At 43.1% G+C, this 10472-nt stretch overlaps 3 protein-coding genes across 5 annotated transcripts; all 3 read right to left on the bottom strand.

The window, feature by feature from the left end:
- Window positions 1–14: 14 nt before the first annotated feature.
- On the bottom strand, window positions 15–1524 carry nanos3 (nanos homolog 3). The gene has a single exon (XM_030063959.1). The coding sequence runs from the start codon at window positions 1375–1377 to the stop codon at window positions 718–720; it is 660 nt and encodes a 219-aa protein (XP_029919819.1). The 5' UTR covers window positions 1378–1524; the 3' UTR covers window positions 15–717.
- A 373-nt stretch (window positions 1525–1897) lies between these two features.
- On the bottom strand, window positions 1898–5969 carry LOC115368648 (afadin- and alpha-actinin-binding protein). Of its 2 annotated transcripts, none has more exons than XM_030064883.1 (13): window positions 5746–5969; window positions 5513–5564; window positions 5267–5385; window positions 5113–5181; window positions 4879–5002; window positions 4625–4703; window positions 4383–4503; window positions 4041–4194; window positions 3733–3836; window positions 3484–3645; window positions 2983–3097; window positions 2699–2879; window positions 1898–2088 (listed from the first exon to the last, which is right to left on the bottom strand). In XM_030064883.1, the coding sequence occupies exons 2-13, from the start codon at window positions 5562–5564 to the stop codon at window positions 1995–1997; spliced, it is 1374 nt and encodes a 457-aa protein (XP_029920743.1). In that variant the 5' UTR covers window positions 5746–5969; the 3' UTR covers window positions 1898–1994. The 2 variants fall into 2 exon arrangements, with proteins under 2 accessions (XP_029920743.1, XP_029920735.1); XM_030064875.1 differs by having other exon boundaries at window positions 5513–5571.
- Window positions 5970–6520: 551 nt separating this feature from the next.
- On the bottom strand, window positions 6521–8790 carry LOC115368672 (guanine nucleotide-binding protein G(I)/G(S)/G(O) subunit gamma-10). 2 transcript variants are annotated; one of them, XM_030064931.1, is made up of 3 exons: window positions 8592–8790; window positions 7901–8027; window positions 6521–7668 (listed from the first exon to the last, which is right to left on the bottom strand). In XM_030064931.1, the coding sequence occupies exons 1-2, from the start codon at window positions 8679–8681 to the stop codon at window positions 7902–7904; spliced, it is 216 nt and encodes a 71-aa protein (XP_029920791.1). In that variant the 5' UTR covers window positions 8682–8790; the 3' UTR covers window positions 6521–7668; window position 7901. The 2 variants fall into 2 exon arrangements, with proteins under 2 accessions (XP_029920791.1, XP_029920783.1); XM_030064923.1 differs by having other exon boundaries at window positions 6521–7671; window positions 8592–8789.
- Window positions 8791–10472: the final 1682 nt, after the last annotated feature.

Here is a 10472-nt window from a genome sequence, read left to right on the forward strand (position 1 = left end):
AAAAAAATCAAACAGGTTGTTGATGAAGATATTATTTAACTATATAACTGTATATACAGTAATTGACATTGCAAACAAAGTGATGAGACATGCTTGTGTTCAAATCCCTAAATAGGCACACACATTGTCAACATGAAAAATTAAACTTGAAGAACAGGTATAAAGCAGCACACGTCACGAACAGGTCACTCATATTTAAAAAAATTTAAAATGTTGGTATGGTCACATGATGCTGATATGTAGTAAAGGTGTTACTGATTGCTGTATCCATTACATTTTTATAGAAATATAGTGTAATCTTTCAGTGCATGGACAGAAAAATATATAACTAGGCGTCAGTCGGCCACGTTTTAAAATACGTAAAACAAACATTTATCACACACGTAAACATGTTTTCCCTTCTCAGAATTAACATCTGACAATCGTTGGAGAAGGTGTTTTTGTTTTGTTCTGTTTTGTTTTGACAGAGTCCCCCACCAAGCAGACATTTTCAAAGTAGTCCGAACACAACTCAAACCAGGTTGACAGCGCACAGCAAACAACATGCAAATCAAAAGCAAGCTTATAAGAAAACACGCAAAACAAATGCAAGGTAATAATTAAAGGGTTAAAGGTCATCACACGGGGTTAAACACAAATCTACAAACATCAAATTAACCATTCGACCTAATTTGAACTGCCTGGCCTCCCTGTGGTACATCAGTGCCACCTGGTGCCTCAGCGCCTGGACCTGGCGTACACCGAGCTGTACGCGCTGTCCACCAGGGGACAGAAGCGCTTGGTGTGAGCTTGGGCCCCCGTGGCGCCGCACAGCGGACACACGTACTGCCGCAGGTAGGGACACAGCACATCTCCAGCCTGGTTCTTCAGCCAGTGGGAACCAAACACCAACTCCGATTCCCCGTTGTGCTTGCAAAAGCTGCAGAACATGCGTCCAGGTGACGGAGGTGCCGCAAGCTCCGGCGCCTTGGAGCGAGTTGCTTTTTTGCGGTCTTTGGTCCCCCGTGGGCCCGTGGCTCTGAACGGGTGCTTTAAGTCTTCCTCGCCAAGCGCGTCGCACAGTCCGTCATCCTGCTGATGATGCGCGGCACAGCCGGTCAGTGCGCTGGGGAAATCTGGAACCAAATCTGCCCCCATGGCGCCACTTTGGCTCACTGCGTTAATGCGCACAGACCCCAGGGCCATGCACAGATCTTCAGTTTCCGATTGCGGAGTACACGAGCCTGGTATCGAGGACTCATTGGAGCTGTCCTGCCCCTGGATCTCTCGAACAGTGTCCGATAGTCCCATATAGTCTCGCCAGAGCTGGAAACTTTTGCTGTCCGACTCCATGAAGTGCGGCAGAGGGCCAAAGAGTCCCCAAAACATATCGTTCATTCTAGCACCACTCGCTACACCTGTTGCCTCGTCTTCCTTGGCCCTCTGTCTCTTAATAAGACGATAATAGAGCTGTCTGGATGCGCTGCAAAGACGTCAAGAACAGTTGTAACACCTTATCGATGGGAAATGGAAAGGCACCTTGATTGGAAATTGGTTACAATCAGTGATGAAAGGCACGCTCCTTGCCAGGTGCCAATCACATTCAGTCATTCACTTGCCATGAAAGAGCTGATTGGACATTTACCCAATCAATCAACCCGTGCAAGCAATACTTTTTGTCTAACCACGCGAGTACAGGAGCACTGATTATATTCAGGATCTCTTGCAGTCTTTCCCAGCTGGAGACAAGTAGTGTTAGAAATTAAATTTAAAACTTGTGGCCTGATAGACATTCAGAGTGGCCCTGACTGTACTTTTATTCAGTAATTCAAATAAAATCCACCGCAATGGCTGAACTAGATTATAGAGCCTGCAGGTACATGTTTTGTAGCCAAAACAACAGTCAAATGCAAGACAATCACATTGTACAAATTAGTCTTTATTGATGATCTGAGAAAACAAATAAGAATATACAGTGAGTTTTTTTCCCCCACACCACCCGTCTACAAATGGTGCTAAAATGACCAGTTCAAGTATGGAGCGTTAGGCATGTGCTCTGTCCTCTCTGCCATGCCATTCAGTGTCTCTGACTGGCCATCACCCATGGCTCTGAGGGAAGAGAGGGAAAGGGAGAGGACAAATAAATACACATGGTAAGGTTGAACATAAACTCAGGTGTTACTGTTGGGCATAAAAAGTATTTTCACGCTCACTTGCTACAGTGAAACATGGACTTTGCTTTTTACAGATTCTTCCACAAAGCCTTACATGAATTGAATAGACACTGGAATGTGTGTGGGAAAATATATCAAATCAAGAGGCCACTATTTTTAATGAGCCTCTGCTGGATAGGGAGAGACTAAATTGACATCCTGGATGTGCATGCTGGCCCTTTCCACCTCTGACTGACTAGTAATCATTGCCTTTGTTGGTTAAGATCTGGGTTAGCCAATCAGAGGCAGAGTAAGAGCAAATGTTACTGCAGTGTGCATGTCCAGTATGTCAATGCATGACTGCAGTTCATATGGTTTGTACTTATTGACTGGTTAGTTTTGCTTAGCTTTGTAGGATTTGTTTTATGAACACAAAGCACAGATACGAATTTTACTCTTGGGTGTGAATTTTCTTTTTATGTTGTTGTTAACTGTTACTAAACAGAGTGCTTTGATGCCCCTGTTCAGTTACAAAACAGCAGCTGTCAAATGGGACGCTGACAAACCTATATCTGTGAGGCAGATTGAGGGCAGCGTAGAGCTCAGGAGTGCTGGGGGTTTGAACTCTGACCCTTCCCTGGTCCTGTTCCTCGCATGATCCAGAGAGAGCAGTGGTCCCCGAGTCTGTAGGTGACGGAGTAACAGGAAGGCAGCCTGATATGCTCACAGGCCCTAAACCTGAAAAATCTGTCAAAATCAAGTACACTATGTTTAGCTTTTGCAGTACAATGAATTTAAAAAGACAAAATCCTCCACCCTTTAAATGAACAGACCAAAACTATGCACTCACTAAGGGCAGTGCTCTCTCGCCTGTGGTTGCATGGCGCTTCTTTACCAAACAGTGGTGACTCACACAGATACCGCTGCTTCAGGAAGGAGGCCCTCTGTTGGTCAAAATCACGGCGCTGTACATGCAGAGAACAAATAAGTAGTGTCTGAGCCAAAGTGATGCAAGGATTGAGCCTCTTGTGTTGGGAAGCGACTCTACAAAATGCCAGCCCTTGGACGTCTTGAATCAACGAATACCTGTCACAATATGAGTTTTGCTTCACACATGCTTCCGCATCTCCCAACTTTGTCCAATATTTAGCATAGGCATGTGTTTTCTCTGTATGACATTCTCACTCAGCAGGGACCTACTGTGTATGACATTATGCCAGTTACATTTATTTCTAGACCTCTTCATGATCCATGTCTGAAAGAACTGGACAAAGAGCGAGCCTCCTTATATGCAACTCAGATAGTTGTTATAACCCTTTCAAAACAGCATCCTGCGTCATCTCCCTCTCACCTCGTGGCCAAGGCGGATGGCAGCATCAGTGAACGACTGCCTCTCCCGTTCAAAGTCCTGCTTCTGACGATTGAGCTCTGCCCAACGGGCTTGAATGCGTTCCCACTCCTCCAGGAAATAGCAATCAGCCAGCTCAGGTGGGACTGGGGAAGCTAGGTTATCCTATGGACAAGAGAGGACGTGAGGAGAGTGCTACCAGGAGTGACAGTGGTTTATATAAACGAGTGGGTATGCATAACAGACTCCAACCTGCAGCAGCTGCTGCTGTAGTTTGATCAGCTGCTGACTCTCCTTCAGTTCAGTTTCTAGCTGAGCCAAGAGCTTATCATGATCAGTATTCCCAGAGTTTTGTCCTACACACAATCCAGAAAGAGCACTCTCTTTTAGATCAGTGTAAGGGTGAAGCCCAAAATGTGTCCTTAACTTGTTTCATATTGTCTTGTCAAGGATTATCATTATAATTTCATCTTAAGAAAAAAAAAATCATTTTTATAGAATGAGTGTACAGGAAAATTGCAATTATGTCATACCTCAAAGATGGACTCAATAGTCTTTACCTTCAAATAGTATGTGTCCTAGCCTTCTTTGCACTTTCCTCCAACCCTGGACCACACCCCCCGTTACATGATCACCGAGTGCAAACTCTGCTTCAACCAGCCTTTTGTCATCAGTGTGGCCCTCCTCCTGGTCATCCATAAAGTCTGACAGGGCCTTAAAATGGAAGTAAATGTTTTTCTATAGAAGCCAAACACATGATGTCAACATTATAGACTATCCATTACAAATAATCTCTTTTCACTTGGTGTTTGGGAAAGGTTTCTTGGCCCAAGTAACAAGTGTCAGCTGTTTCCAGTCTAGTACTGCCCAGGATGGCTTTAACTTGGCAGGTTTCTCCTTACCCGCTCCATGTCACCTCGGAGTGCATGAAGTAAAGAGGTAAGGCTGTGGCGGAGCTTCATTGCTTCCCTGAGCTCTGCTTCTCGGCGCTCCAGCATCAGACGCAATGCCTCCTCCTCTCGTCTGCAGGGCCGATAGATGAGAACAAGAGCGGTATGAGGTTAAGAATGCAGGTGAGGGTAAAATTACTAAAACAAACAAACAAAAAAAAAAAATGCAGGATAACAAGAGCCAGCCAACTAACCTTGGATTAGATCTGACTGATCTGATTGGCAGGTCTCGCTTTCCTCGGCCCACAGGCTTGAAGTTCAACACTTCTATGGCTAGATATTTAGGAACAAGGTGGTAAAAATCGCTTTTATGTGAAGGATTAGTGACAAGTAGTTTTTCATGTCTAAAAATAAATGTTATAAAGAAATAGTTGAGAGATATGACAAGTAACTATGAATTCCTCTGTGAGCTGACTCTTAAAACGTGACAACACACTATGAACCTCACAGGGGCCTTTCTCCCTGTGTCGGTCAGTGAGCTGGGACAGGCGTTCCCTCAATCTGTTGTTCTGCTGCTCCCGACGTTTCAGCTCTGCCTCCTGCTGGTTAAACCGCAGCTGAAGACGGGTGAGCTGCAAAGAGCGAGAGATGGCAGGGACATGATGGAAGGGTTCCTGAAAAGGTGGTGGCAGCGGGCCAGAAACACATTCCTCAATGTCTCACAAATATGCATACACCTTACTTTGTCCCTCTCACATCTCAGCATGTCCTGCAGCCGGGCCGCATGCCGGTCCTTCTCTTCAACTTCCTCCTACAGGATAACAAGTTTAAGGCATTTTATTTCGTTTTCATTTCAGTTACTAGCATTTATCTCTTTCATTCACTGATCCACACACCCGGAGTGAGAGCACTTGATCTTTGTGCTCCTCTCTGTCAGCCCACCATGAGGCGCTGTGAGAACGAACACTCAGAGGAGGACTGGGGCTACGGCACCTCCCACGGAGCAGAGATGGGTCTGGTACATCAGAGGAACAGAGAAAAAAAGATAACAAACCTGATTTCAAAAAAAGAGGTAGACAGGAAGTGGCGTATGAATAAAGTGGTGTGAATTATTAGTATCAGTATTTAAGGTGTAGTTTTACCTGAGTTCTCTTGGCTCCCTCCAACTCCCCTGTGGCGAAACCTAAATGCCATCTGGGCACTGTATTCAGAGATTAGTGCTGAAATTACATTTTCATCACACGGCACCTCAACTGGATGAACACAATGGCTACGGATGTAATTTCTTTTTTTATGTTTTACACTTGAAAAAGACAATATCAAAGACAGCAGTGGGTTAAAGGGAAGTGTGAACCAAATATGTTTGGTGCCTTACCTCAGCAGTGCAACTTCCTCACATAGATTCAGCCACTTTTTTATTTCCAGGTGATGGCACTTTGGTTAATTACAGCAGATAACAGGGATTGCATGCATCGAGACAAGCTGCAAAATTTTGCATTGTTAAGTCAACCTGACCCCTCACAGTTGACTTGTGCTCATGTGTTTTCTAATTGTTCTGCAAAGGAAAAAGTCAGATTCCCAACTACTCCTTTTATACAAAAGACACAACATTCAGACAAACTTGCCAATTTAAATGAGCAGATCCACAGCTCATTGGCTGGTGTCCAGCAGCTGATTGGCCTGTTTAACACAAGTCTATAACACTCACATCTCTCCATGGGTTTAATTGGCACAGGAATGATTAAAAAAAAAAAAAAAAAAAAAAAAAAAAAGTAAATAGAAAAATGAATGGTTTAGAATTGTATAGACCTATGCTACACAACTTTGTTTATTTAAGATGGAGGCCTATCCTTTGTTTCTGCTTCTGCTCTCAGAGATCGCTTTTGATATTTGAATGGTTGGCACTAAATTGGTAATTTGGCCAACCCAAGTGAATGCATTCCTACTGTATCTGCTCCACTGACTGCATTCCGCTCCTCACCACTTCACCGTGATAGTTCATGTGTGGTGTAAATACACATAAGGTATTCAATGCTGAACATTAGCCGAGTGAATTATGCCTGGCCTACAAGGTGCGAAATCTCACAAACACCTTGAGTAATTTGTACAAATGACAGAGGGGGGGAAAAAATCACGCACAACAATTCTTGAGTGTCTGAAAAAAGTAATTTAATGAAAAGACGCCCATAGTAGCAAAGTTAAGGCAGATTAACGGTATTAAAAACTTCAGTTTACATCAGTTTTGGTCAAAAGACATATGATTCCAGTGTGGAAAATGGTTAATCTAACAAATCACAACAGCATAATTCAATGATTATTAACAAGGGTTGGTGTTTTTCCAAAGGAGAACCTTTGCTGTATGGCCATGAGTGCATCTGCAGTTAAAATGCATTACTTTCTTTACCAAGTAATCTAACAGTTGTATGCTTTGACCTATGTGTTGATATTGTTTGTTTTTAATTAAAAACAATTAACAAATATACTAATAAAAACTTCTTCATTGGAATGCACTCACAGGCCTTTAAATAAATACACAATAATGGACGGGATGAAAGGCAAACCAATCATGTCACACTATTCATTAAAATGACATGGAACAGCACTGTGTCTAGCACTCGGTAGGGTCAGTGTCCCTGTATCATTACATTGTACCTGGGAAAAGCAGTAGTTCATTTACTGCTGCCATACATGTATGGATCACTTTATACACAAATACTTAGCTTCAAAGAATTCAGCAATATATCAGTACCTCTGATGGCCTCATTCACACAGTTAAATCTTCCTTTAACAGAAACCTCTGTAGTGTATTATACAGTTAAGTAACATAAAATACAGTGTATGCATGACAACACACCCTTATTCTGAATAGCACCAGGTTTGAATTAGTGTTTGACTCTTTTCCCAATGCTTCACAAAACACATGAAGGCGTTCTGCTTCTTGTTGCAAGTCAATCTTATCATAACATGGGCTAAATTTCCCAGATTGAAGACACACTGTTTGACATGGGCATGTGTAGTACTGGGTGAACCTAGAATGCCTTAACCGTCTGTCATCTTAGTGTAAATGACCAAGTTTTTTTTTTCTGAACACGCAAAGTTTGGCACTGTTTAGAATGTAACAAGTGGGAGTTATGATACCATTAGTCTTAACAAACAAGCGGACGGGTCCCCCCACCCAACCCATCAGCCCCTTGTCCCATCATCCCAAAAGAAGCTGCTGGTAGGTCTACAGCAATATCAAGTAGAAGTGAAGAAAGACCTTTGTAGGATAAAGTTCAGAAGTCCTCCATGTTGCTTTCTGCTGGATAAGGAGAGAAAGAGAGAGGGTAAAGGAAATAACAAGGAATGACACAACTCACAAAACAAATTTTTAAAACCAGTAAGTGTTATTAATCAAATAACCCGTCATCTATGGCCTCTCTTGCCACTTGATAGCACATTGTGAGAATTTTCACCTCTCTGAGAGTAACACACACAGCAGCAGATGTTTTATTTTGTCAAATCACAGTGCAGCTGGAGGGGAAACCTACCTCAGAACAGCGAGCAGGACTTGGGGGGTCTGAAGGGGTTATCACTGGAGGGAACCCCGACCAGGAGAGGGTCCTTGGAGGCATTTTGCAGACAGAAGTTTCTCAAGTCAGCAGCAGCCTGGGACACCTACAACACCATAGTGTATGTTAGTGTGCGCGTAAAGCAGACACCATCATAGATGTTTAATGCCCAGACAGGGTGACTTGCTTACTCTGCTCACTCCCCCACACACTTAGCTGTCTTTTTGCATAGAATTTGCAAACAAAGTCACAGCTAGCTGGTGGAAGCAAAGTACAAATAGGAAACACACTTCAAAGGATAAACATGACTTCAGTGTAACTTTTGAGTTGAATGTGTACGGTGTAAAAGCTTGTTTTGGAAGGAAACTAGACTACTAGACAGCTGTCAGTTCAAACGTCGCAGGGTTAGCTACAGTTTCCCCGCAGCAGACAGGACGAGTTGGACCGTCCGGTAACTTTAGTAGGCGGAAGAAACCTGCTAACTAGTGTGACAGTCATCTGGAAAAGTCTGTGGTTTACTTGTGGCCATGTGTATATCATGTTCAAGCTTTGCAGACCACCACGATAAACCCAATGTAACAGTGTTGTGTGTTGCAACAGTTAGTCTCCGCCATGCAGGAGCTAACGTCAGTCTTCCGTGTTGGTGTGTCGGTGTTTCGGGGGTTCATACCTTGATCCTCCGGACGCTGGCCTCTAACCGGAGCTGCTTCACGGCCCTTTGTGCCATAATGAGGTTGTTGCTTGCATTGTTGTTGGACATGACGACGGCTGTTGGCACAGAGAAGTTTGGGGTTTCTTTATAGAAACTTCGTCCGAGCGGAAAACCCTAACCCTAAACCCTGGACCCGAGCGTAAAATATCGGTGGCCCTCCTCTTCAGCTTTTCCTCAGTGGGAAAGCTCTCCTATTGGACTGTGGCTGCGTCAATCAAAAAGTGCGGCTCAAGCCCCGCCCCCTCCGCCTCCACCACTGCTCCTTTGAAAGGCAAATTGTCCATTGTCCGTGCACTGTTATACTACACGGAGCTGTACATACTGTATGCTGTGACTTTCAGTCATGGGTTAACGAACGAGGCAAAAAGGACGCCGCCTCAATTTAACTTACATCAGTTTATTAGAAGTGGACCCACTGAGTGTGTTTCACAAATAAGCACCACCTCAGAGTATGTTTAGAGATGCATTTCAGTTTTTTCAAAAAAAATGGGGCAACAATGCATTTGTGCACAAGGGTGACATCAAGTTTCAAACCTGTTTTGGCCAGCTGAATTTCTTTCTTTTTTTTTTTTTTCTATGTAGTCTTGACAACATAAAAAATATATTGGCCATTTAAATTACACATCATGTCGTCCACATGATATCTGTTTTATTAACCATTGTTGTTAATTGTGAAATAGAATATACTAAGTGCTGGCTATATTACATGGTCTTTATTCTGTATTGAAAAATTTCATCGTATCTGTTATTTTGTAAGAAAGCAAGCTGAATGGTGAGAGGAAGGCCTGGTGCTGTTGTGAAATAGACAGACTGGGTGAAATCTGTGAATTTGTGAACAGGTTTTTTGATCATGATGTTTGGACAATATTGATGTTATGTCTCCCTGCCCCTTCCCTCACTATCAGGGCTTTGTAGCCCTTTCCCCTCATGCATTTTGTTCTGCTATAATTTCCCTCTGTTTTGCTGTCATTTAATTTCCCTTACGTAATTTGTTGTCTTTCCTTGTCACCCTTTTCCCTACTTTTGTTGCCTCTCTTTCATCTTTGTCGAGGTGTGGTGTTTTATTTTTTCTTTGTGTACTGGGAGAAATGGATGGTCTGGCTTTTGCTCACCAATACAACAACATAACCATGCCAATAATCTAGATTTGTTTTCAGTAAATATTTTAAAAATATATACATATCAACAATATTGTGTCCTTTGACCTGCTCTGGAGCAGAGCGGATCATCTTTTCCGCTCACCTCTCAGGCATCTGAAGAGTGGCTTTATTTTCCATTTGTTAATTAAAACGCACTATGCTGACATCAAGGCATACGGTGTTATGCAGAACGAGCAGCTGTTTTGCCACTGGTGCAGCTCTCCCCACAGCGCTGAAAGGTTCTTGTGAAATCAGTTCTCATTAATGGTCATTTGATTAGTACAGCTTACATGTATGTTTGATCGTGTCATCATGGATATCAGCACTGGTTTGGCGATGAAGCTTTGGGAACATCATGTGTTGCTATGGCCACAGCGTCATTTCTCACTGTCTGACAGCAGCCAATTTCATGTGCACATGCACCGTCTATAGGGCTTGTTTCCATGTAAATCCTAAGGCAGCCATCTTCAAGTGTAACAACAGCTAAATTTTAAAAAATCCATGTATCACTTTTACAGTTTTAACTGTTTCACAAGCAGCTTGGTATACAATGACTCAAACATGGTTTTTAGGGATTTGTTTCTTAAAATGTTTTCGCCCCATTGAGTCAGACTAGCACTGTCTGACAAATGACAAAACTCAACCACCAGTGCCTACAAAACAACATGCTGAAGCCAGCCTTTCTGAGTGCACTGAAATC

Source organism: Myripristis murdjan, chromosome 1, assembly GCF_902150065.1.
Source record: "Myripristis murdjan chromosome 1, fMyrMur1.1, whole genome shotgun sequence".
Lineage (NCBI taxonomy): Eukaryota > Metazoa > Chordata > Actinopteri > Holocentriformes > Holocentridae > Myripristis > Myripristis murdjan.